Raw genomic sequence first — 26454 nt, 5'->3', positions numbered from 1 at the left:
AAAGTTTTTTTTTGTTATGACTTTAAATCTTATTTTACTTTTTTTTCTGTTTACAAAAAAAGTTTGTTCACAAACAAAATGTTTCTATTTTTTAAGAGTTTTTTCTTCTTTTTACTACTAAATCTTGCCATTTTTACTTTTTTTGGTCTGGGTGCCCAACAACTTATAGTTGGGAGTTTTATTTTAAAGCAATATTTTTTCTTGTTTTTTAAGCTTTTCGCTTAAATTTTTTTTTGCTTTTTTTAATTTTAATATTGACAAAACAAAAGACTGATTTGATGTTGTTTTATGTGAACTCTCAGTCCTTTGTTTGTGGGGATAAAACTATTGATGCCTTATGTTTTTGTTTTCTTTAACTTGATGGATTTCCAGCCGCTCTTGCTGCCCGGGCCGCTAGAGGGCGCATCCACCTGAGGGGAGCAGGACTGGCGGAGCGGCGCCTGGAAGCACCGAGCATGAAGTGTCTGATCTGCCGCTGCGGCTTCAGTCTTTCACTGCCGAGTCCGATGAAATGTAGGTCAAACAGGCCGGCTGGCTTCCGTCTAAAGTGTGGTGCGTTTAGGTGCCCGTGGTTAATTGCACTGTCACGTGTGAATCATTTGAATATTGATGGCGCAGAAGCGTGTCAAACAGACGCATCCGTGCGGTGACATACGGATGCCCGTGTGGCCACACTGATTATTGTCAGATATGGACGCGCACAGAAACGCAGCCTGAACCGTGGGAGTCATGAACCACTGCGAGGTGACGCGTCCTCTGATTTCAACAGAAACTTCCACCTAGACACGCCGATGTCGCTCCTCGGCGCCTGAGCCCCGTTCCGACCACCACGTCCCCCTATCAACGACGCGATCGGGACCCTTTTGGCGCAGTGAGACCGCGGCGGCTGCGGCCACTCCGGGGAATGTCGGCTGGCTGCTGTCAGTCCTGACATCGGCCTCTTCTGATCTCCATATGGGGTAAAGTACACCACATTTCCCGACACTGTCACCGCCGGCCCCGCCGCGTTTCGCAGCCGCCCTTCGGTGCGAGCGGAGCCGCCTAACTTTCTGCGCTTTTACACAAGTCAGCGCGACGCTAACAAAGTTCGAATCCCGGCACGAGCGCGTAGCTTAGCGGCGGATTAGCATGCTAAGTTAGCTCGCGGAGCGGGGCTGGCAGCCCGGCGCCGACAGCCCCAGCAGGGGTTCACGGCGGGGGCAGGAGCGCTGACGGCCCCCAGCAGGACCGCGGGGCTCCCGCATCCGTGCGTGTTAAGACAAATACGTATTAAAAATAAAAATTAGCTCGTAAGCTAGCTAAAGTGGCAGCATTAGAATGTCTTTGTGCTGAACGGGGATGTTTGTCACTGCAGGCACGCGGAGCCTCAAAATCACACCTCCATCATTAAAACTGCCCCCCCCCCCCCCTGCACTCACTAAATGCTGGAAAGATTCATTAACATTTATTTGACTTATTACATGAATAACAGTTCTGACGCACTCCATTTGCTATATATATATATATATATATATATATATATATATATATATATATATATATATATATATATATATAAATGAAATGAAACATTTCTTTTATTGTGTGTGTGTGCGTGTGTGCGCGCGCGCGCGCTGTCCTAGTCTTTTAAAGTACTGGCCCCCCCCCGTGGTGACCCCGCCTGACCAGCCTGTTGAATGTGCTGCGCCTGAACAGGTCTCAAACACCTACAACTTTGCTCTCCTGCTGCCGCGTGCCTGCGCACGCGCGGCAGACACCGCCTGCGCATGTAGATATCCTGGTGGACTATATATAGCATCTTAACAGAGTTTGCAACTTGATCCGAATTGTCTTCTGCAGCTCTTTTCCACTGGAGGTGAAGCGTCTCTGGGCTCCGAGCATCCTACTTTTCAGGAAATGAGGTTTTGTTCTCACGTTTACGCTTCATGTGACGTCACTGAAGCATTTATTTAAGCCTGTTTTGGTTTTGCTTGCTCATTTGAATGTGCTTTGTCTGCACATGTCCTCTTAACTAAAGAGTGGCTGGGGAAGTATGGAAAGCAAAAAGCGACAAAATTCAACGACTTGAAAAAAAAAATCCATCCAGAAAATTTTGTTTAAAAGAATTAATCATTATCACTACAATGTTTTTTTTCTTTTGTATTATTATACTATCATTATATCATTACTCTATAGGTAACAGGACCTAAAGGCCTCTAAAATGCACCACAAATGCAGGCGACTGAGAGAAACGAAAGAAGAAACAAAATAGAATCATTAAAGCAATAAAAAGATACAAAACAAAGGAATTTAAGAGTAAAAATAACACAAATGTATAAAACGTGAACATTTTGTTGACACCAATATTTATTTAAGGCAAATACAAAGAAAATAATATAAAAGCTAAAGAATAAGTGAGCACAGATGCCTAGTAATAATGTTAAAATAATTTAATAAAGTTGCAGGTAAGAAAAAAAGATGACTAATTTAAAAGGAGGAAAAATCTACATTAGAATAGTTGAAAATTAGGAGAAAATATATTTAGAAATATATAAAAAACCAACATATTACTTGTATTTTTACAAAATATTTGTCTTACCGATGTGATTTAAATTTTTTTTTACAGAAATTCTTTTTACCTTTTAATTTAGAAAGGAATGATGCATTGCAGGTTTTTTTAAAATCTAATTTCCATTAAAATTATCTTTGGATACTAAAAGAACATTTGAAAAATATTCAATAGTTTCAAATAAAGAGCCTATATAATGCTTTTAAGCCTCTTGGAATAATCTCTATCCCTAAATATGATCATATATGACCTTTGGCACACTAACGAATGGTTTTTGTTTGATGAAGTAGGAGTTATTTTTGCAGCTCTTTTTCCAACCCGGGAGAAAGACGACTTGATCTCTGAGGCTCCGCCTTTCGCTCCGTGTGGGTGCCGCCCATTTCATGACATCATCCTAACGCCGGCCTCGGCAGCGTGTCTTTTGTTTCGCCCTCGAAAACATCTGAACAAATGACGGCGTGTTGCCGATCACCGCTTGCTGTCCTCTTTGGAAAAAGTTAGGAGAAGACTAAGCAGTCGCGTTCAAGTCCCATTTCTGGAAATTCTGGTAAATTATTTCCCTCCACGACGATGTTTCAGGGCAGGAACTTCATTCTACAATAAAGGCGTTTGTTTGTAATAGGAGAAAAAGGAAAGTTTTACTTTGTGACAAGGCAGGAAAATCTCCAAACGTTGGGATTTTCCAGAATCCGTAGTGTTTTGGAGACTTCCCCCACATCCTTGTTGAGTGGGTGTGGCGGCTCCTTCCCGTCCTCTCCAAGCTCCCACTGCGTCCAAAGTGCTTCTAATCTACTCAGGTGATCTGAGAGCTTTGGGGTGAGTTACAGGGAGCACGGCAAAGGTGAGCCATGAAAGAATAATGTGACACTGAGAGCGTTTCCTAACGACGGGACGCTGCAAGGCGGCTGAATGAAAGCGGCCCTTCTCCCGGCGTTCCGTTGAACACGGTGACCTCGGCGCCGGTGGGTTTCTCTCTTTGGTTTGCCCTGCATAAGCGGAAAGTGGCGTGGATGTGTTGAGTCATAGCAGGGACGTTCAGGCGGACCGGTGAGAACGCCCCTGGTCATTTGAAGTCCATCACGGAAACAGCGAATCAACCATTGAAGCTCGTTTTTAGGAAAAAGATCAGGGGTGCACATTTGTTTCTGCTTCCCATTCAGACAATTTAGAGCTTAAAAATTTCAATTTTTTGAGGGAAAAAAAAAAAAAACTTTTTTGCAGCGTTCCAACAGAACCTTGGCGGTGCGTCCTAAAGCCCCGCTGTGGTCTCCGTCTGGTTGGTCCTCTTTAGCTGTGATGTATCTTTCTCTTCACTGTCATTTGGTGGACGGCGCTGGCTTTGTCACCTGATCACCGGTGCAGCTATAGACTTAGCTGAGAGGTTGTAGAACAACTGTTTTCCTTAGTAGTTGTTTAAACGTTGATAAGAAACACAAACAATAAACTGTTGTTTTTTTGTTTAATACATTTTTGGCATAAAATTATTATTCAAAATATTGTGTAAAGGGCTTATGTCCTGCTTTTCTTAAGCCTTTCAGGGTAAACTATATCCATAAATATGATCGTATATCTTTGGTACACTAAAAGTTGGTAAAATAGGAGTTAATTTTTGCAGCTCATTATCCAACCTGAAGTAAGGACGACTCGATCTCTGAGGCTCCGCCTTTCTCTCCTTATGGGTGCCGCCCATTCCATGACGTCAACCCACACCCAGGCCCCCGCAGCGTGTCTGCGTTTCGCCCACGAAAACAAACATCCAAACTTTCGCAAAGATGGAAATATCGGTTAAATAACTGGAAAGCGTTTAGCCGACACCGCTAGCTTCGCAGAGAAAGTGGGTGTGTTAGCCAGGGGGCGGAGCTGGCAGTGCAAACTCTTCCTGGAGGGGGCTGTCCGTCACTTTGTGACATCACATTGTGAGGACTCGCTTGTTTTCGTGGGTTGGGAGGGGCGGGTGCTTTAGAGGAAGACTAGAAGTGCGAATTGATCCAAATGCCGCTTTGGGATTTTTTTTCATGAGGAATTAACATAAAACACTTAAACGCTCAAATAGTTGATTTATTCTTTTATCTTTTTTTTGGCCTTTTAAATTTTTTTTAGAACTCTAGATTTTTTAAGAAGAATTTACGAGAATAGTACACTTCCTTTGAGCCAGTGTGAAAGGTCACCTAAACTCATCTAAGATGCGGTGTGAACTCTGGTGTCAAAGCGCATCCAGAGTGGAAGGCCACGTAAATCAGGTGGGAAAACGTAATTTTTTAAGAATTCAGAAAAAAGGGAAACAAAATCCAGTTCTTGTTCATTTCTTTCCCCGGGAGTCTGTAGAAAACTGTTGTGACCGATCAGACATCTAGTCGAGGTGTAAATCCAAATCCCACCAAATGTCTTTTGACTGAAAACTGAAAATCCACTGGAAAGCTATAAAGCTTAAATTGAACTTGAAGAACAGAAAACGATCCCGAAAAATTGGATCTTCTGCCCTGTCCGTCCGTCTGTCAGTGAAAACTCTTCAAATTGAATTCAGGTGCTCTGAATTAGAGCTGGCACTAAGGTTTCTTGGCAAATGCTGAGAGTCCAAGCTTCTCTGGACACAGAAGGCCTTCAGCCCGTAGCTCCTCTTTTTCCCATCTTTTTCCACGCATGCCTTGTGTCCACGGTGACGCTGCAGTTCAGCCGCGCTCCTCGCCGCTGTTGGCCTTCTTCTCAGAAAGAGCTGGAAAGGAGACGACCCTTGACCCCCCGGGGAACATCAACCCAGCGCTCGCCTCTCCTTGAGTTGAGACAAACCAAACCGGATTTTTTTTGTCTTGAATTCTGGGAAGTCTTCCTCTTTGTTAGCGTCGGTCTGAGATGAATCGTGTTCCAAACTTCAGTTGGACTGCTGTTTTCAGCACTTGTTGAGTCTCGTATGAGTTCGAGATTTATGACTTCTTTGGTTAAGAACCTTTACTCGGAGATGCTTTTGTTTGTGTACTCTCCTTCACCATAGCAACAACCCATCTTTACTTTCCTGCTATCACCTGCCCCACAATGCACCACAGGATCCCAGATCTTTAATGCTTTTCTCCAAAGATCTGTGGAGGTCTTTCCATCAGAAGGTGATTTGACGGACGATGCGGACTGACGGTTCCGCCCGTCAGAGCTTCTGACTGAGGAGACTGAACCGTGGGCGGAGGTGTGAGCCGCTCCTTCAGCGAAGGTTGGAGCTGTGCGCTCAGACCAACATCCGATCGGTCGGTGACCTCTGCAGGAATCTGATACCGAGCATTGATTGGATCAACCCTGGATGCAGTCCTATTAATAGACCAATCAATATTCCTCAACGGCGTTATCGCTCCGACATTATAAAGACATTAATATCTAGTATCTCCTGGAATCATCAGATCTCACGTTCTGATTTGACTGGTACAGGTATTAAACTCTTCCTTCAGTTCCAAAGTGTCATTAAAGCTGCCATTTTAGCTGGTGTTTGTTCAAAAGCTGGAACTTGATTCATAAAGTTGTGTCAGAGACATTGGCTGGAAATGAGAACTCAGTTACTTCTAAACTGACCAATCGGATGCCTCAAAAGTATTTTTCTAGACCCTTGAGTCTTGTGTAGCCCGCTTTCAAATGGTAGGGGCGTGGACTTCCAACAAGATCACTTCTCAATGGCGAGAGTGGTTGCCATAGAAACAATGACTTGGACGGAGCGTACGGATCTCCGACTCCAACACGGCGACGTTCATATAGTTTGTTATTTTATCACACAGAGGGAACAAAATGGCAAAAAGCTGCATTCGGAAAAATGTAACTTTTCTTGGTGAAATAAAGATTTTATACAATTTAACTTGGAGCCCAGGTTGCACGTTGGTGGAGTGGTAAGCCCTACACTATTAGACTTTTCTGTGTGGTGTCTGCATGCAGGCGGTTTTCTCCTGGCTCTCTGGCGTCCTCCTGCTTCATAGGTTAGGTGACGCCGCTAATTGTTGGGCGCGTCAGTGTGTAGCCAGGCAACCGACGGGCGACCTGTTCAGGGTTTACCCCGGCCTCCGCTGGGATAGGCTCCAGCAACCCGGTGACCCTAAAAGGGATCCAGCGAGTTAAGAAAATGGACGGGAGATTTTGAAATCTTAGGTTCAATCCCCGGTTAAACCTAAAAGAGATGCAGCGGGTTTGGATGGATGGGTTGGATCACCATTCTATTTATTAGCAGTTCACCTCTGCTATGAAAAACACTTCATCTAATAAAATCAACTCAACTTTTCATTAAAGTCTTTTTACTAAGGTTTTTTTTTTAATGTTTAATGTCGGCCCTTATTTTGGGTAAAATTGATGCAAATTTGTAGTTTATTTCCTTGTTTTTCTGTCTGAAGGTTGAACCAAAGCGCTTGCAGTTGTCGCAAAAGTTTCCTCACAAAAACAAAGGTTTGTTTTTTGTCGCCTCATTTTTGGAAGAAGAGCTGTTGGATGAAGAGCGGGCCGCGATGAGACGTCTGGGCATCTTCAGCCCACTGAGGGGAAAGTCTGTGCAGAGAAATCCGGGGATCGAAATCTTCCTGACGGTGTTTGTTTCAGGAAGGACGTGTCCGTTCCTCCCGTCTTGAGTTTCGTCTCCTCCGTCCTTCGTTTCTGCGGTTTAAACTTGAAAAGCTGCAGCCTGTATTCTGACCCAGATTTCAGGGAGGGGTTTATTTCGTTAGCAGTCACACATGTTGTGTTAGCCGTGGCCTTGTCCTGAGTGGGGGCACAAAGTGACAAAGCGCATTCAACTCATTTCTCTTATCTCGGGCCGCGTTCTGACTGGCGCCAAGTGCAAACGCCGTTTTGTTGGCGAGCTCTGAGCGCGTGCAGCTGGAGGCGCTCCTGTGTCGGGACGTCTGAGCGCTTTGAGGATCCATCGTTTTCCCTTTTTGCTGTGACTTTCCGGACTCTATAAATAACAGCTCTGTGACCCACTGGAACTAAATCAGAGCTCGAGTTGTTGCACGCGCCCCCTGCGCTCAGATACCACACTCTTGCAGTCCGCAGTCCTACCTCCCCTTTTTTTATTGGGGAGGGGGGTTTATATCATCCATCAAACTGCAGCTTTGAGCTGTTTGTGTGGCTGCAGGAATGCATGCGTTAAATCCAATTATCACAACCTTAAAAGACCCGGCAGCCCTCGCAAAGAAGGCCTTGTGATTCCTTCCCACTGATTGGTTTAAAGCATAATTCAATTCCTAAATTGAATTTATTCCGAAGTTAACAAACATTTAATTCATCATCAACCAGTTGAACAACAAAAAAACATTTTCAGCTCACAATGGCCTCCGTAACCAGGAGAAAACCACAGCATTTTCTGTTTATCTATGTTTATAGGATAGTGCTATAGGTCGCCCACTGCAGTACTCAGCAGTTAGCAGCGTCTTAAAACGTAATTTATAGAGAATTAATCGCAAAAAGGGATCCGACCGCAGCCTAAAATAAAGACCCAGTTGGTTAATAGTCAGTTCTAATTTATGTTGAAAATGTTACTTTCTTTAAGTCTGAAGAAACTCAGATGTGACATAAAATAAAGCAATAGTGAGTTTTTCTTGGGTTTGGTTGATGCAGCGACGGAGTTTTCATTATTTTCTATTTAGCTGGAATAATAAACTTTTGCCCGTTCTGACGGAACAAACGTGTCCGTGTGGTGAACGCACAGATTCAAACCAGCATCCCCTGCAAACACCGGGACTGTCCGTTGCGATGGAAACACAACACGCGCTCCTCAAACGCTTCAACCATTTACCCATTCAATGCCATTCAAACAGATTCTTCTCTCCACTCCCAAATTTGTTAAAACTATATAAATAGAGAAAACGTTTGAAGCTTTAGCAGCTTTCAGGATCCATTGGAATTATGCTTAGAGTGCAGAGCTCTTTCTCTGTTTCTCTCCAGTTCAGAACTGGTTGGAGTCAAGTTCTTTGCTTCAACAGTTGAAGCTTTTGCTGTTTTTTCTTCACTTCGGCATTCCCAGGAATGATGTTAATTCTGGATAAATGGTTGGAGAGTTGAGCTTCAGTGTTAAAGACTTTCAACAAAATGACAGGGCAGCATCTCTGACTGCTGGTGCGAAATGTGGCCACAGATGAGGGGAGCGACGCACGAAGAGGTGCAAATAATAAAAACGTGGAGAATCTTCATGTGGTGAAGTGAAGAGGAGCGGCTGCTTTTCACTAAACAACAGTCAGGGATCTAAGAGGAGCGGTCGCACCTCCTCTTGGGTTTTCGCCTCCAGCATAGCTATGGTTGGATTTCAGCGTAATCCTCACATATATGTGGAGTCTGAGGGAGAAACCGACCCGGAACTCGGGATCCTCCACGATGACCTAGGGTTTATCGGAAATCAAAGTTTTCGTTTGGCGCTAAAGCTGCAGCCGCTGTGTTTTTCTCTAGAACGGAAAGTCACTGATAATAATGGAAATTCAGGTTTCTATAGAGCCATCCCCTTGGTGTTCATTTCAATTGAAAGGGTTTGAAGTCATCCAACTGAAAATAATTTTAATTTATAAACAAAAATCTGAATATTGGTATTTGCAGTATTTTGAGTCTTTTCGTTTTTTGCCTTGTTGCTGGTTAATTGAACTTCCTCTGTTGCAAAAACAAAAAAACAACAACAAATACAAAGTCAGGCTCTTTTTAAATGTTCTTAATCCAATTTTCCTGTTGAAAAATGTGTGCTTTATTTGGCAGCAGGCTCTCAGACGGTCGCTCTGAGTCTTTTATCTTCATCAAGTCCCAGCTTTGACGGTGTTTGCTTCTGGTTGTGGATGCAGACGCTTTTCGAAAGTGACAGTTCAGATGGTTCAGTCATACTTAGAAAATGTAAAAAAAAAACAAAGTCCTTCTGGGTAAATGCAGAGCTTCTAGTCAGACCAGCCCGGTTCAATCTTTGCTGTTCGGTGAGCACTCCAGCAGGAATCCTAACTACCAAAACAGCTTTTGTCCTCTCTAAAGATGCACCAGTGCTTCAGAAATAGTTTGACATTTTCTGTTGATTTAAAGCGTAAAGTGCACGTGTTTGTTTGAGGGCGTTTAAAAATAAGAAGAAGAAAAAAAAGTTCAAAAACATGTAACAGGAAACTGAAAGAGGTTGCTAAAAATAAAACAAAGAAGTGTGTAACCTGCAAACGCAAAGACTTAAAGGGACAGTACCTGAGACGGGTCCTTTTGGAGGAGATTAAAAGAAGAAAAGTTAGAAAGTGATTTTTTGCTGAATTTAGCTGGTTCCAAACCTGCGTCATAATAAAAGCTTTGATGGATTTTCTCACAAAATTCCGATGTTTTTCCTACTTTCTTCACTCTTTGTGTGTTTACACCAAGCCCATTTTCTTCTTGGAACTAGGAAGTACTTAATGTTGCAGTTCAACAAATGACCACTAGAGGCTGTGTTCAGTTTCAGTTTTAACAACTTTACACCAAAAAGAAACATATTAATGGTCTAGTTTGAAGCTATTTTTTAATCATTATTGGTGTATTTTTGTTAGAACTCTGGGGTGTTCTTTAATTTTATTTCTTTTTTCATGATTTTTGCGCTCAGATGGAGTAACTTCACTGATTCCATCCAGTAATTGTGGGTTTTGAAGTTCTGTTTTTTGTTTTTTTCTTTCGCAAAGATTATTTGCACATTATAAAAAATGTAATGCAAAGGTGCAATGTAAACTGTTTTAAATACTCTCTTGATATACTTTTTTTTTTAAAAAGCCGCGTTGCTCATCTGATGCTAAAACAACTTTTCAAACATTCTTAGGGGCTGAAATACAGAGAAACTAAAAATATGTTTTCCAGTGGTTTGATTCTAAAAAGATGATTTCCAGAAGACTATTTCCTCATCAATCCCAGTTTTAGGACTGGTTGACATTTCCTGCTAGGAGGCTGAACTTTTTCTAATCTGACCCCACTCATGCTGAGTGTCAACAGGGTGGCATTGGGCATTGTCCTTCTTTTTAGAGTCTTTTGTTGTGGATTTGAACCCACAACAGTCTCAGGGCAGACACTTTACCACTAAGCCAGCAGGGTGTTGCGTCATTGGTGGAACTCATCTGATCCGGGTGGTCAGCGGCTGAGGTGGAGAAATCCGTCAGCAGGACACCAACATGGGGACTGAACTCCGCTCAGTACAACTGGTTTGCCTTGATAAGTTTGGTCTAAAAGCAACATTTTTATTATTATTTATTTTTTAAAAACTAGAAAAATTTGATTTGGCTTCTCAATTCTTCACTCTTTAATCTGATCATCAAACTCTTGGATGTGGAAGTCCACCAAGTCCAACCCCTAAAGGTCCAGCTTCTGAATTTACTCACAGCAAAAGAACCGGATGCGTTATCATGAGGAAACCTCTTTCTTCCATTTGAATAACATTTCTTTCTTGTAACTATAAAAATAATTGGATAATAAAATGGATATTTAAAGTAAAGGTTTACCATTTAAAAACGTGATTTTTCTTCTTCTTCATTTGCTGTGTTTTGTTGCTAAATAGAAATGGATCTGGGAACGTTGCCTGCTTTCTTAGCCCAGCAGACTTTTTTCTGAATTATTGATGGAAAATCTGTCGTCTAGAAACTACAGGAATCTTTTCTTTCTTTTCGGTGTGAGGAGCCTGGAAATGCAAGACTGCTGCAGTTGGTTGACATGTAAGCAAGAACAACCAAAACGAATCCAATACTTCATGAATCAAACATTCTCTTTGTCTTTTCTGACCAGGTTTTGATGCAACATCTGTGATTAGAGATGTTGTTTTTTTTTTTTTTTTTACATACTCCGCTTCTACATTGTTTTAGTCTGTAATGGTCATCATTTAAACACTTCAATTGTTCTTCACTTTAATTCATCGTTTTTTTTTTATTTGTATAATTTATTAGTGTAACAATAGAGAAAATAAGGATTTGGTTGATAACAAAACTTGTAATGTAATCGGGATTTTCAGATGTGTCTTGTAGGTTTTAGCAGGTTTAGCTGCTATTTCGGTCCATTCTTCCACGCAGATCTTCTCTAGAGCTGTGATGTTTTGGGGCTGTTGCCGGGCAACGCGACCCTCCGCTTGCTCTACAGATTATCTTTGTCCAGAAGCGGGCGAGACCACTCTAGAACCTTGAAATGCTTTTTATGTAGCCACTCCTCCGCTGACTGGGTGATGGGTTTGGGAACAATGTCACGCTGGAAGCTCCAGCCGAGTTTCATCCTCAGTGCTGTCACTGATAGAACATTGTTTTTGCCCTAAAATCTCACCATACATGGATCCATTCATGCTTCCCCTCATATGGATTAGTTCAGCTGTCTGCTTTGCAGGAAAGTAGCCCCAAACCATGATGTTTCCACCCCTGTGCTTCACAGTTTGTATGATGTCTGCAGTCTAACTCCTCCAAAGTGGCGTTCATACCAAAGAGTTCAATTTTGGTCTCTTCTGACCACATGATCTTCTCCCAATCCTCCTGGATCATCTAGACGTCCTCTGCAGAACTTCAGACGAGTCTTAATGTGTGCTGGTTTAAGAGGGGGACTTTTTGAGAGCTGCAGGATTTGACCCCATGATGATGTGGTGTGTTACTATAGTAACCTTTGTTACTGTGGTCCCAGTTCCCTTCAGGTCACTGATCAGTTCCCTAGTGTAGTTCTGAGCTGCTTCCTCACCGTTGTCAAGATTGTTTGATCCACCAGGATAGATCACAGGGATATTGCTTTTCTTTCATTTTCTAATGATTGCTCCAACAGTTGATGTCTTCTCATTAAGATGCTGCTTATTGTAGATCGGTTCATTCCAGTCGGGTTCAGGTCTACAATCATGTCCTTGGTGTCCTTTGACAGCTCTTTGGTCTTGCTGGAGAGGTTGCGGTCTGACTACAGGTGTTTTTTATACAATTCAGTTCAAATAGGTGTCATTAATACAAGTGACTAGTGGGGAATAGAAGAGCTTTTTAAATAAAAAGGAACAGGCCGGTAAAGGACGGAATTCCTGCGTATTTATTGGTCCGAATACTTATTTTCTGCACCTTTTATAGAAATGAGTTCTTTAAAAATCAAACATTGATTTCTTCATTTCTTTTTCTACATTGTCCCTAACACTAGAAATGTTTCTATGAGCGTTACAGACCAAAATGATTTATTTAAGAATCTGTGACCGACAAATACTTTTATTGCACCCCACAATCCAGATTAACCAAAGTCAGAGGTTTTTCTTTGCATCTGCTTATTTCATATCTAGTCTTACGGTTTTTATGTGGGCAAAACTCTCAGATATAAAAACAGGAGTCCTCACACTCGAGTATGCTTGTGTCTCTCAGACAGTTGTCAAACCGCAGAAAATGGCATCAGTCTGCCAGGCCGCCTGGAACAACGAGAAAAGCTGGAATGAATGAGTTCAAACCCACTTTGGCAGACGCAGGCCAGATAAGATGGGTGGAAAAATGAGTGTCTTCCTGAAGGGATATTAACTTTGGTTTTACAACCCTGATGTTATTGTAAATTAATTGCACATCAGCCGAGCTGATTGGATTTAATGCATCACTGAAATGTCACCACAATTAAGCACCAATTATTCCTGGAGCCTCCCCATTAAATCCACTCGTGAGTTGAGGTCAGGACGTGAGGAAAGCAGATGGCACCAATTAAGTTTAGTGTTGCTACTCCAGGTGTGGCTGATCAGCTGATGGGTTTTTATCGGTGGAAATTAGAGCTGGTGGCAGAAGGGGTGGCACGCACCTGTATCAGATATTTAAGCTTTTTTGCTACCAATGAAAAATGCGCCCCTCCCCTTAATTGGGAACCAATGTAAACTCTAATAACGTCAAAACAGTTGTTTTAAACCTATTGGCTGTATATGAGAACTGGACTGAGTGACCCCACCTCCCTCGCATTCCAAACAGGAAGTACCTGCTGGCTCCAAGAAGTCCAACTCCCATAGACTTCTATAGAAAAATAAACAGTTGTTTCTCACTCATTCTATTGGTCAGAATAACCATTCTTGATCTGCTTCCTTTTTTAAAGCGTTTTCGTGCTAATCCTAATTTTTTCATGATGTTTTTTCTTTATTCCAACCTATTCAAGTTATAAACTGGCCAATCGGAGGCTTTAACAAAAATAGGTGGTACCCACTGGCCCCCACGTCCAACGTTTGAGATATTTAACATACTACGGAGCGGAAGAGATGTGGACTTCCAACAAGCTTACGGTTAAAGAAGCGATGACTCTGACCGACACGGACCTATCACTGCTTACCGATAATGTCTGGCTCCAACATCGCGGCGTTTGCAACACGAAAAAATGGCAACTGAGTCTACTTCATTTTGTTGGAGCCGTAAGTAAGTTCTCAGATACAGTCGATGTTTAACCCTTTAACACCGGAGATGTTGCCTGCATCATCTCAATAACACGCGCTCTCTGACCTACCGTAACTCTGACCGTTGGCGCAATCAACTCAAACCGGCGGAGAAAAGCAGCTTTTTTTTCTCCACGTCAGAATCAGCTGGAAGTAGCTCAATTGCGTGAACGTTTGAAGAGTTGCGATAGCTCCCCACTGGAGCTAAACCGCCGGTGATAAACCCTTAGAAAGAAAACCCTTTTATTTTGGTCTGTCTGATGTTTTAGCATTGGTGCCAACATAAAGCTGCCACCATTTATCTGAAGCCACCCTCCAGTGGTCTTTTGAGGAACTGCAACAAAATAAATGATATATTGGTTTGCCTGAGCCTATTCTATCTTTTATATGATAAATTGGTTTACATGACAAAAAAACAGCCTAACGGTAGTCAAAAACATGCAGTTTGTCAAAATGCCACGCCCCTTTCCGTGCCATTCCATCTCCAAATTGTTATATTTCATTAAAATAAATGAGGCTCATAAATATTTACCTTCAGCACAGTTGTTGTGGATGTCTAATCGTAGACGTGAAGTTGATTTAGTAAACTGGACTTTAAGTCAATGAAGTTAACCTGTTTCACATTGGAGTGAGTGGGAACCAACTTGCTTGTGTAACCAAATCAGTTACTCTACTGAACTAACTTGACTCCTGCTGCTTTCGGTTTTGAACCCACCTTCAATAGGAAGTCAAAGCTTCACACCAGCTTGATGTTGACAGGAAGTGACCTCATAGCAGGATCGCATAGGAGCTGTTTTGAAGGGGTTTTATTGGACACCCGTCATGAAAAGCTGCTAGTTTGGGTTTTCTTTGTTAACATTTGTGGTGAACCATCAGCATGTTTGTGGAGTTGTGTTTAAACTCAAACACTCATTGTTCATTCTTGCTATGTTGAGTTTTCTGACAAATGAGCCTAAATGCCCTCTGGGATGGGGTTAATCTGCTGACATGGCCGTCTTGTCCTTTGATTTTTATCTCAGTTGAATTGGACGGCTGGAAGGGGGGAAAAAGATTATCAGGGATTTTGCTTAGTTTTTTATTACACGTAACAATAATAAAGGGCCAATTTGAAATAAAACTTGACTTAAAAGTTAGTTAGCTTTGGTGCAAAAATACAGTTTTTAAAGTTGCAAGTTTATTTAAATTTTTTTATTCAAATCGTCGTGAATCAAAAAAAAGAAAAAATGTTGCTTTGAAAAAAGTTTGTATTTGTGCCACAAGCTCCCGGCTCCGCTCCCTTCTGATTCGTCCACTGTGTACGTCTTCATTTCCTCGTCTGAGCTGGAATCTGGATTAGGATTGTACGGCTGTATAGCTCCCATATTACTCACCATCTTTTTTTTGCACCGGTAATGTGAGGTTGAGGTTGTGAGGGACTGACTGTAAGCTAGCTGGAGAGCGGGGAAACGGAGGGCTTTGGGCTACAGTGAGGGGATAAGGGTCAGGGTTGCTCTGTGAAAACGGCCCGTAACCCGGAGGCGAATTTCTAATGAACTCCTGCTGCTCTGGAGAAACTATGTCCTAGAAAATGACGAATTCTGGCTAAAAACCACAGATTTAATACTTAAAAAAAACAGTAATGCTTTAAAACTAAATAAAAGTTGATTGAGTGGGACTTTAAGCTAAAGCTACATTTCTGTGCTCTTAGACACACAATTCCTTTATTTCTTTGGGTAAAAAGCTATGATCAATATAAAGTTTTCAGCAACTACAAACAAAAGCGTAAATATGTACAATAAACAAAAGAAGCTGCCTTCTTCCTCCGAACAACACTTCCTGCTGAAAAGACCATCAGGGATTTCTGAGTATAAAAACATTTCTAGAAATGTATCAACTGGAGCTGAGGAAGAAATCCTGTTTTCTTTCTCTAAACTAAATTCTCTGCAGGCTCGTCTGCGGCAGAAATGGCCGTGAAGCTGGCATTGGCTGGAGATAAGCCTATCTGTCGGTAATCGCCCCCTCGAAGGTCAGCGTCTCACCATATGATTCGTCTGCCCGCCTCCCAGTTTGTTACACAAAGCAAAGTGAGTCACACTTGGTCAACAGGAGCCGCCTGTCAGTTAATGAGTGACCAAGTCCTCCGGCGCCAAACAAGTCGCCTCTGTGTGTGCCGGTTAATGACTGACCGCGTCTGTTTACCTGCCCAGGTAAACCTCTTTCTGGAGTGGGCGGGGCTTTCTGCTTTGACCAGCCATTTTTCAGCAGAGACACGTGTAAGGGGGGTCTTGTTGAGACTTGTGTGTGCCCTTTTTTTGGGGGGGGGGTCAGAACATGGGTCCAAGAATGCAATAAGCTCCTCTGATTTTTTCTTTTCTTTATTTCTTTTTTTCTTCGTGAAATTCTGCAGTAACGTTTGTTGTTTCAGGAAAGCTAGAAACAGAGAGCCAGGGCTGGGGGGGGCACCTTCGGGGTTGGATAAAAATAGATCAAAGGTCTAAAATATTGTTTATGAATAAAGTGAAATCCATCATCGGAAGTAAAAAGTAGCGTTTTGGGTTTTTTTTTGTTCGTCAGACTGCGAGGGAGAGCCGGCGTTTCGCTTCTGACAAACGTCTGCTGGAGTTTTTGTGGTTTGCAAAGTGTTTGGTGTTTAGCGGGGGGGGGGGGGGGGGGGGGGTGTGTCTGCAAATTTCAGCCCCCCCCCCCCCCCCCCCGACCCCCCCAGCTGCAGATGCGTTTTGATCTCTTAAAGGGCCAGGTGACGGCCTGTTTGGCCTCGCCGGCTTCCCTTCTCCCTGAATTTGCCCTCACAGCTGATGGGAGCAGTTGCCCCCCCCCCCACACACTCATGGTTGCCCTCTTGTCCTCAGGTGTGGGGGTCCGCAGTGGAGCAGCGTGGCTGAGGGTCAGCTGGTCGTCTTGCTGAGAAGAGGTGAGGATGAATGGGGATGGTCAGAATTTTTCAATTTTATTCTAAAATTTGAAATAATTTTAATAAAATGTAAAAAAAAAAAAAAAAAAACAATGTTAAACAAAAAAAAAACAACAAGAAAAATGAATAAATAATAAGACAAAAAAAGTAAGAATAATCTGGATTTTGTTCTCCATCAGGCTTCTCAGCGATGTGAGCTCCACCACCAGGCTGCACTTCTCCACACAGAAACCCGCCTCCATTCAAATGCACACGGACAACACACTGGCCAGTCATGGCAAGCAGGTCAGCAGCGACAGCCAGGCCCAGATGCCCGGCGCCACCCAGCAGCCTCAGCTGCAGGGGAGCGCCGCCAACGCACACCTGGGCTCAAAGGGAGGAGCCAAGGCCACCCAGATGTCCCACAACAGCTCCGGGCTGAAGGCCAGTGGCCAATCGGTGGGCGGCGGTGGGGGCGGCGGCGTTGCAGGGATGCTGAAGCTCAAATCCAAGCGGAGCGCCTCCATTGACTGCGGTGAATCGAGGAGCGCCGCCCCTTCGGTCCTGGAGGCAGACGCCAAAGGAGGTAAGACACGTGCAAACACAGAAAAGTGTCAGCATCTGCCCCCACATCGCTTCCCTGAACTTTTATCAGGCAGATCTTTACCCGAATTACCAGACTACGTGCCTCCTCCACAGCAGGAAGTCATTACGAGAAATGAGAGGACAGGCGAAGTGTTCTCTCCCTCAAATGTCCTGACCTTTCGCTGAGGCTTTAGGGTTTCCCCCCCTGGCTTTGATGGCTCATGCCTGCAGTGAGGTTGAGATTGAAACTATGATTCGTCATCCCGGCGTGAGCGCTGCCAGGGTGTAGGTAAATATCTGTGGTTCTGCTGGAGGTGTCTGATTTGCATTTGTTTGCTGTTGATTATTCAGGAGCTGCTGCTCTGTGAAACTCCTCCAGGCTTCCTGTTCACGACTCCAACCTTTAGGCGGACGTGAGCTCTCGCTCGTTCTAGCACCAGTCACGCCTAGCCGACCGACTGAAGGCCCAGAAGAGCCAAAAACTCGAACCTAAAAGCTAAAAAGCTCGTCTGGCTCTTTTTTTGCGTTGGAATAAATGTAAAGACGTAACCCTTTAGAAGTTTTTGACGTATTGCAGTATTTTACGCAAAGTTCTAATAACTTACCTTTAAAGCAGTTCTTTGTGGCGATTGGTACAAGCCCATCTTGTTTTTCTTGTCAATACTTTTCATTATATTAGACAAAAACTTCACAATGAATCTGAAACTGTACAATAAATAAAAATTAGTTATTTTTTTTACTGAAAAAATAAAAAAAATTCAGAAAATAATGTTTTTATGTCTTATAATAAGGATCAAATGTGTATAGATAAAATATTAGTGTACTTATCCCCCAGAAAAATTCAGAAAGAAGCTCAAAATAATATAAAAAATGTATAAATAAACTTCAAGTCCTGGATGTTTTTTAGCTGTGCTCTCTTTCTCTTCAGCACAGAAGTTCCTTGTGCGCATACATGAAAAAACCTGCAACAGTTGAGTTTTATTCTCAAGTCTACTTTATCTTTAGTCCATATGTTACAGAAAATCAACTGAATTTATACTTACCATGTTTTCTGGAGTATAAGTCGTATAATTTTTTTCTCATTATAGAGAAAAATAACACCCCTATACACACACATAGAGACACACATATTTATGTGTATATATATATATATATATATATATATATATATATATATTACAGTGAGGTCAATAAGTATTTGATCACCCTGTGATTTAGCAAGTTCTCCCACTTAGAAAACATGGAGGGGTCTAAAGTTTTCATCATAGGTGCATTTCCACAGTGAGAGACAGAATCTGAAGAAACATTCAGAAATCACGTAGTACAATTTTTTTTAAACAATTTATTTGTATATTACTGTGACAAATAATTATTTGATCACTTGATTATCAGATAGATTTCTGACCAGCAAAGACCTGCTGTTCTGCTTTTAAATAGTCCAACTCCACTCTGCTCATGATTCTAAATTAGTTGCACCTCTTTGAGGTCGTTAGCTTGCATAAAGGCACCTGTGCAAATCAGTGAGAAGTCTAACTAGCAACATGGGCAAAACCAAAGAGCTGTCAAAAGACACAAGAGACAAAATTGTAGACCTTCACAAAGCTGGAAGTGGCTAAGGGTGAAGCACGGGGGGGGAAGCATCATGCTCTGGGGGGGGGGTTTCTGCACAGGGGACAGGACGACTGCACTGTATTAAGGAGAGGATGAACGGGGCTCTGTATTGTGAGATTTTGGGCAAAAACCTACTTACCTCAGTCAGAGCATTGAAGATGGGTCGTGGCTGGGTCTTTCAGCATGACAATGACCCGAAGCACACAGCCAACAAAACCAAGGTTCTGGAGTGGCCTAGCCAGTCTCCAGACCTAAATCCAATAGATAATCTTTGAAGGGAGCTGAAACTCTGTGTTGCTCAGCGACAGCCCCGAACCCTGACAGATCTAGAGAAGATCTGTATGGAGGAGTGGGCCAAAATCCCTGCTGCAGTGTGTAGAAACCTAGTAAAGAACTACAGGAACCATTTGACCTCTGTAATTGTTAACAAGGGCTTCTGTACCAAATATTATTGTTTACCTCAAGTGATCAAATGCTTATTTGTCACAGTAATATACAAATAAATTGTTTAAAAAAAAATTGTACTACGTGATTTCTGAATGTTTCTTCAGATTCTGTCTCTCACTGTGGAAATGCACCAATGATGAAAATTTGAGACGCCTCCATGTTTTCTAAGTGGGAGAATTTGCTTAATCACAGGGTGATCAAATACTTATTGACCTCACTGTGTGTATGTGTGTGTGTGTATATATATATATATATATATATATATATATATATATATATATATATATATATATATATATATATATATATATATATATATATATATATATATATATATATATATATATATATATATATATATATATATATATATATATATATATACATAGATGTACATATATAGATATACATATATATGTGTGTGTGTAAATATGCGGCCGACGAAAACAAAAGGTCGCCTCTTTTATGCCGTCTCTTTGTGACAAGGTGGCAGTCCGCCTCCTGCTGACATTTTGTCTCCATTGTCATAGCAACTTTCTCTCCCGAGTGCACAGTCACCGGTCTGCAGTTATGTAAGCTCATCTGTTGGAAGGCAGCACAAACGCGGCTCCGGACCGGCGCTCCTTCCAAATTATTTTACACTCATCAAATTCAGAAGCTGTTTGTGGAGTGTAATCTAAGTCAGGGGATTCCCGGTCCGGATCGGACATATAATCCCTCAGCTCTGCGGTCCCCGCCCTGCTGGAGGAGTCCTGAATACCTCCCTTGTGAGGGCTTGAGGTGGCGGGCTGGTGAGATGCTTAGATCGCCATAGCCAGCCTCGAAAAGCAGCTTTTCCTTTTCAGTGTTTGGAAAACTCACACCAGTTAGTTGTTTTGGTGCTACACACAGTTCTGGTGACACATCTGACATCGATCTGAAGACCAACAGTTCTGTCCAAAACGAATAAACCTCCATTTTTGACTAAAAACAGACGGAAAAGGGAGGAAGAAAGCTTTTTAAACCTCTAATTCTTTGTTTTTTTCCTTGTGATCAGTGTCATTTTTCTTATCTCTGAGATGTCCTCATGCCGTGGCGTGTAAGCACTTCTCAGCACTCCTGTGTTTTCCAGAGGGGGTTCAGCGCAGCAAACGCCGCTGCGTTCTGGCAAAGAAACAGCCGTACAGCGGCGATGAATGGTGCTCTGGACCGGAGACGGACGACGAGGACAAGCCGCACGCCGCAGCCCAGCGTGAGTCTCACTCCATCCTGAACCTCACTGCCACCAGAGTAATTGCCGTGGCAACAGTGACCCCCCCTTCTTTTTGTTTTAGTTTTTCCAAATGCAGTAGCAGTCAGATCCTTACTAAAAGATGCTCACCCCTTTTCTGCTGTTTGGTGCTTTAGCTCCATCTAGTGTTGAGCTGCGGCAATGTTTGCACCTCTTTCAGGTAAAAGGTCTTTCTGTCTGCAGGTGAACGAGGACTCGCGGCTTCCATCCAGGGTCTGTCGGAGCGCCTCTCTGTCGGAAACGGATCCGAACCCACCGGTCTGCTGGTGGGGTGTGGGGCGGGCTCAGGGTTGAAGGCGGAGCCTCCCCAGCCTTCACAGCAAATGCTCTACGTGTTCTCCACCAGCCTGGCCAACAGGTGAGAACTGTGTGTGCATGAGCGTTTGTTTTTGCAAAGTTTTTTTTTTCCTTTTGTTTATAAAAACCTTTCTTCACATCACAGTGCTGCAGAGGCAGTGATGAAGGGACAGGCTGAATCCATCCTTCACTTTCACCAGCAAAGCTCCCCACACTCTAAGCTGGAGCAGGTCAGACGTTTAAATTGAAGATGTTGTGACCACCTCTTGTTGATTTAATTCAAGAATTTTCCCTCACATTTACCAGAGTTTCTACTTAGATTAAAAAAACTTAATTTTGGCCATTTTAGACCCACCTGAGGAAAATGGTGTTTTACCATGTTTTTGTGGCATTTTTCTAAAGGTGGCGGACATATTAAGAAAATTGCGTTTCTGAGAATATCTGTATTCAAATGGTTGTGAATCTGGACCAGATTAAAAAAGTGTTTGAAATGTGATGTAGAAAATACGCTGAGCAGGCCACAAGCTGCCTGCTCACTCCATTCTGAAGCATCCACATGCAGACGACTAGATCCACGTACGTCTTTGTTTTCCTCGTCTGAGCTGGGATCTAAACTATTCAAATGTTTATTCTGCTGCAGGGCCAAACTCCAGGAAAGCCTTCTAGCCTGTTGGAAAAGATGAACACTAGCACTTCTCCGCGCACCGGAACCCCAAAATCCCAAAGTGGAACTCCACGTCCAGCTTCTGCTGGAGTCGTAGCTCCTTCTGCCGGGACACCCCTGTCGGCAGGACACTCTGATACTGAAGGCAGACCAGGCACCGCCCCACACAGCAGCATAGCTTCCCACAGGTCCGACGGGGGGAATAAGGTTACACCTGCAGGCCCTGAACCTGGAAATCGAGATGGCTCTGGAAGCATCCCATCTGGAAGTCCTTCCATCCTGTCTGCACACCTACAGGGGGATGCAGTCCAGATGAGCGGCGGTGGTCTTTCCAAGGAGCAGCTCGAGCACAGGGAGCGATCTTTGCAGACTCTGAGGGACATTGAGCGGCTGTTCCTCCGCAGTGGGACGGCCGGAGGTCCTGGAGATGCAGGAGGCCCCAACCATAATACTCCTAGTAACTCTTGCAACCTGAATAATAATGGTGGTTGTGATCGGAGCGGCGTTGAGGACTCTGGTAACGGTACGAACAATAATTGCACTAGCATGTCTTCAGCTCTGGTTTCAGCCGAAGGCCTGAAAAAATACGAGGAACCTCTTCAGTCCATCATTTCTCAAACCCAGTCTCTTGGTGGTCCTGCCCTTGACAGCCCTCAGATGGACCCCCAACACCAGATGTCTTCACCTGGAGATGACATGAGCCCCTTGCCAGGACCAGAGGGGCTCACGCGAGAACAGATGGCCTGGAGGAAACTTCAAGAAGAATACTACCAGGAAAAAAGACGGCAACAGGAAATGCATTCTGGGCCACATCCACAGCACTTTAGAATGAGTGAGGTGGGCGTGCACGGGGAGCTAGTGATGATGAGAGGGCCCCCTCCTCCCTATCACAGCAAGTCTGGAGATCAGCAATGGGGTCCCGCCAGTATGATGGCAGGAGGAATGGGTGGAAACGGAAGAATGTTGGACATTCACCAAGAAGGACCCCGTGGCCCACGGTTTCCTGGACAGATGCAGAGAGGGGGAGGGAGCTTTCCTGGTAGTCCAGGTGCGGTTTTACCCATGGAGGGTCTTGGGCCTCAAAGGTCCGCTCGGCAGGGGATGATTTGGCTGGACGATATGCCCAACAACATTGGTGGTGGGAACTTCCACGGTGGCTACCCGGGTGGGCCTCCACAACATTTGCAGAGCGATCCAGAACTGCTGACCCGGGAGGAAATGTTTCGCATCATGGAGAAGCGGCACATGCAGGGTCTCCCCAGGTATGAACTTGAAAGACTAGCTAAACACCAGCAGCAAGGAAACCTGGGACCAAGAATGTTGGAAAACCTCGCTGGCCCAGACTTTCCTAATTTAGGAATGGGTCGGGGTCCACTGACCAATCGAGGGGATCCTATGGACTTTCCCGGTCCAAGGGAGATGATAGATTCTTCTGGGGGTGGTCCTCAGATGAGGGACTTGGTGAATTCTCCACTAGGGTGTAACATCTCAATGAGCATGAATCCTCAAATGAATATTCAGCAGCAGCAGCAGATGATGCTTTTGCAGAGGCTAAGAGGAAATCATCCAGGCGGAGGATTTTTGAGCGAAATGTTTGGCGCCGGAGAGATTTCACGAATCAACGCCTCACAAAATGGAAGAGTGTCAGATAAGGGAATGGTCCCTGGATCCTTCCAGTTTCCTAATCAAGCTCCCTTCCCTGGAGAACAGTTGGACCGACGGTATCTTCAGCAACCGGGCGCTGACATGTTTGGACCAGACAACCTAGATCCAAATCAGATGGGAGGCACATCGCGGTTGAGCCACATGCCGCTGACCGGGGGACTTAGAGGCGCAGACCTCAGCTCGAGGCACACCTCGGACGTACAGGCGGATCTAAACCCCCTGACCTCTCCCTCTGTGCCTCCTCATCCACTCAAGTCCCCATCTTTCAACCAAGAGCCATCGCCTCTTCTGCCCTCCCCTTCCGCTCCAGCACTGAAGTCACCTATCACTTCTGCAGGCCATCGCCATGCCCCTCCCTCTGCATCAGGCGCCGGGACCCCCTGCTCTTCCTCAATGAAATCTCCTCAAATATTGGGGTCTTCCAGCCTTGGTTTGCACTCTCCCTCAGCCTCACCTGGACGACTCAAATCTCCAGCCATGGCTCTGGCATCTCCAGGGTGGGCTTCTCCCAAAACAACTCTTCCAAGTCCTGGAGGCCCAACAGGTGGGAAGGCACTGGGCAATGGAGGGAGCACTTCAACGGAAGCAGGTGGGTCCCATTGTAGATGTTTCCGACCAAGATTGTCTCCTGTTGTTGTTGAAGCTTTACCATGTGTTGCTGTCTTCTTTACAGGTCAACCACTTCCCCCGCGCAGTTCAAACTCCACCCCTGTTAGCCAACCAGGCTCCATGAATCCCAACATACCGTTTACCTCCTCCCCTGATGCCACAGCGGCCCAGAATCCTTTGTCCCTGATCATGTCTCAGATGTCCAAGTACGCAGTGCCCAGTTCTACTCCCCTCTACCACGATGCAATTAAGACCATCGCCACCTCTGATGATGAGATGCTCCCAGATCGGCCCCTCCTCTCTGGCGTCAGCATTGGAGGTAAGAAAACGAGGACAAGCCCCCTCGAACAGATGAGATGACATGAATTGTTCTTTCGAGTTTCTTTTCATGTTTGCACTGAATGTGTTGTTTCTCTGTAGGAAACATGGGGAACGCTCGCATGTCACAGGGACTCGGACCTCACAGTAACCCTCAGAGCCCCATGGGCTTGATCAACCAAGGCCAGCTCTCCCATGATGGCTCAGGAGCTGTGCCTTCCCCCCAAAACCAAATGGCCATGCCGGCCATGAACACTGTAATCATGAGGAGTGGGGGGCATGCTGAAATGGGGCCAAACAACTCATCCTCGTTGTCTCAGACCCAGATGGCAGGTTTTCCCCGCATGCAGCCACCGCCGCCGCACAGCTCCATGCACTCACCGATAAGAGGAATGTTGCAAGGGTTCTCTCAGTCCAACGAAGACACTCAGGCTCATCAGCAGCTACAGCTGCTGAGCAAAGGCCCCCCACCTCAGCGCCCCTTTCACCGCTCAGACTCCTTTGCCTCTCTTCCCATGAGTGACGGTCCTGACCTGAGCGAGGTCATTCGGCCCACCCACACAGGGATCCCCGAGTTTGATTTGTCCCGGATCATTCCTGCCGATAAACCCAGCAGCACCCTTCAGTATTTCCCCAAGAATGAACCACATCAGGGGGCCCCGCCCCAGCAACACGTTCCCCAACAGCTTCTCAAGCAGATGCCTTCGTCTGGCCTTCATCACGGCAGCAGCCCTTCATCCAACCCCCACCTGGCAAGCCTGCAGAACATGGCTGAGCAGCAGCTGCCACCCCACCCCTCGCCCGGGGGAGTACGCCAAAACATGGGCATCTCTCCAGGGGTCTCCAGGGGGATGGGCCCCATGTGCCCGCCAGGACATATGATGGGAAGGACAGGCATGATGCCTCAGCCACAAATGCAGCAACACCAAGCCATGATGCCCAACAGCCTTCTGCCTCACCCTCCCAGTCAGTACGCTGGCATGATGGCCCCCAGCCCCCATAACATGATGACACAACAAAACCTTATGATGATGCAAGCAAAACAGCGAGCAATGCCAATGCCGGGGGAGCCCTTCGGACACCAGGGGCCCGTGATGGCCCCGCCCCACCCCCAGGCCGGCATGATGCTCCCACAGTCTCTCAGACAGCGGGGAATGTCTCTGGATAGTCCTGTGGGCTACGGCTCTGGAGGAATGGCCAACATGCCGTTCTGATCCAGAAAAAAAACGTCTCATTGTTCCCATCGTGTCCACGTCTTTTCCATCGTTACTCTCCTAATTGGTTAAAAACAAATCAGTGTTTATCACGTTTTTAAATTACAACCAATTAAAAAAAATATATTTAAGAACCATGTTGAATGAACCAAAATTTAAGCCATTTTCTAAAATGCTGTAAAATGTGTACATTTGTTCTTCAAAAAAAAAAAAACTCAATGTATTTGTGCGTGGGAACAGAGGAGTGCCTACAATTTCTATTTGCTTTAATATCATTGATCTATTTTCACCAAATACCAAACTGTTGTGCAGAGATATCAAATCAAATGTGTATCTGCTGTAAATAAGATGCGATTTGTGATTGTTTGCAGTTGTTCTGTAAAACTGTGTTTTAATAGAAGTCTACCAATAGAGCAGCGACCTCCGAGTCGGGTTGTCGTCTGGGTTTTTTTCACAAAGAAATGGAGAAACACTTGAAAGATGAAGATATGAAGTCTTTATTGAATCAGTAGTACAAGCAACAATTAAAAACTGCCACAATTTTCAAGTTTAAAGCAAAAGCTGTGAACAGTAATGACCCATGAGGCCCAAAAACATCAAGGGTCTGCGGTTGGCTCCCTCTGTAGGCTCACCATGAGTAAAATAGTCTACACTTTTAATGGCTTTCCAGTTGCATTGTGTTGAAAAACGGCTGCTCCATTGACGGTTTTGGGCCCTTATATGATAGAATAACATATGTGCCAAACATTTTTCCAGAATTTACCATGGCAACAATGTTATTTTATTGCCCTGTCCTAATCGTTAGACGTAGTTTCCCAGAGGCTTTCCGTCTAAGCTTTAGCAACGTTCGTCTGAGGCGCGTGTTTGTTGCATCTCGATTTCTTCTAACCGTTGTCCGAATAAGTGTGTGAAAATCCAGGCTTTTGTTTTTCTAACGTTCTTGAAGGTCTGATGCGACGTACACTGTGGACAACTTATTTTTTTAACATGTAGATCACATGTTGGGGTTTTTTTGCAGT

General features: G+C 44.4%; 1 protein-coding gene across 4 annotated transcripts; it reads left to right on the top strand.

Moving 5' to 3' along the window:
* Positions 1-380: 380 nt before the first annotated feature.
* bcl9l (bcl9 like) lies at positions 381-25862 on the top strand. 4 transcript variants are annotated; one of them, XM_023961631.2, is made up of 10 exons: positions 431-959; positions 15792-16051; positions 16715-16776; positions 16956-17341; positions 20510-20629; positions 20852-21026; positions 21111-21195; positions 21606-23883; positions 23968-24222; positions 24324-25862. In XM_023961631.2, the coding sequence occupies exons 4-10, from the start codon at positions 17023-17025 to the stop codon at positions 25433-25435; spliced, it is 4344 nt and encodes a 1447-aa protein (XP_023817399.1). In that variant the 5' UTR covers positions 431-959; positions 15792-16051; positions 16715-16776; positions 16956-17022; the 3' UTR covers positions 25436-25862. The 4 variants fall into 4 exon arrangements, with proteins under 4 accessions (XP_023817398.1, XP_023817399.1, XP_023817397.1 ...); XM_078929992.1 differs by having other exon boundaries at positions 672-959; positions 15792-15928; XM_023961630.1 differs by lacking the exon at positions 15792-16051 and having other exon boundaries at positions 381-513.
* Positions 25863-26454: the final 592 nt, after the last annotated feature.

Source organism: Oryzias latipes, chromosome 13, assembly GCF_053564925.1.
Source record: "Oryzias latipes strain Hd-rR chromosome 13, Olatipes_Hd-rR_3.1".
In the NCBI taxonomy this organism is placed as follows: domain Eukaryota; kingdom Metazoa; phylum Chordata; class Actinopteri; order Beloniformes; family Adrianichthyidae; genus Oryzias; species Oryzias latipes.
This window is presented reverse-complemented; position numbering and strand designations above follow the sequence as displayed.

Excerpts from the sequence above, each read along its gene's own strand:
- bcl9l (XM_023961630.1), top strand. The coding sequence starts at position 17,023 with ATGCACACGGACAACACACTGGCCAGTCATGGCAAGCAGGTCAGCAGC. Across the intron at positions 21,027-21,110 it reads TCCACCAGCCTGGCCAACAG|TGCTGCAGAGGCAGTGATGA; the intron begins GTGAGAACTGTG and ends TTCACATCACAG. Across the intron at positions 24,223-24,323 it reads CTCTGGCGTCAGCATTGGAG|GAAACATGGGGAACGCTCGC; the intron begins GTAAGAAAACGA and ends GTTTCTCTGTAG.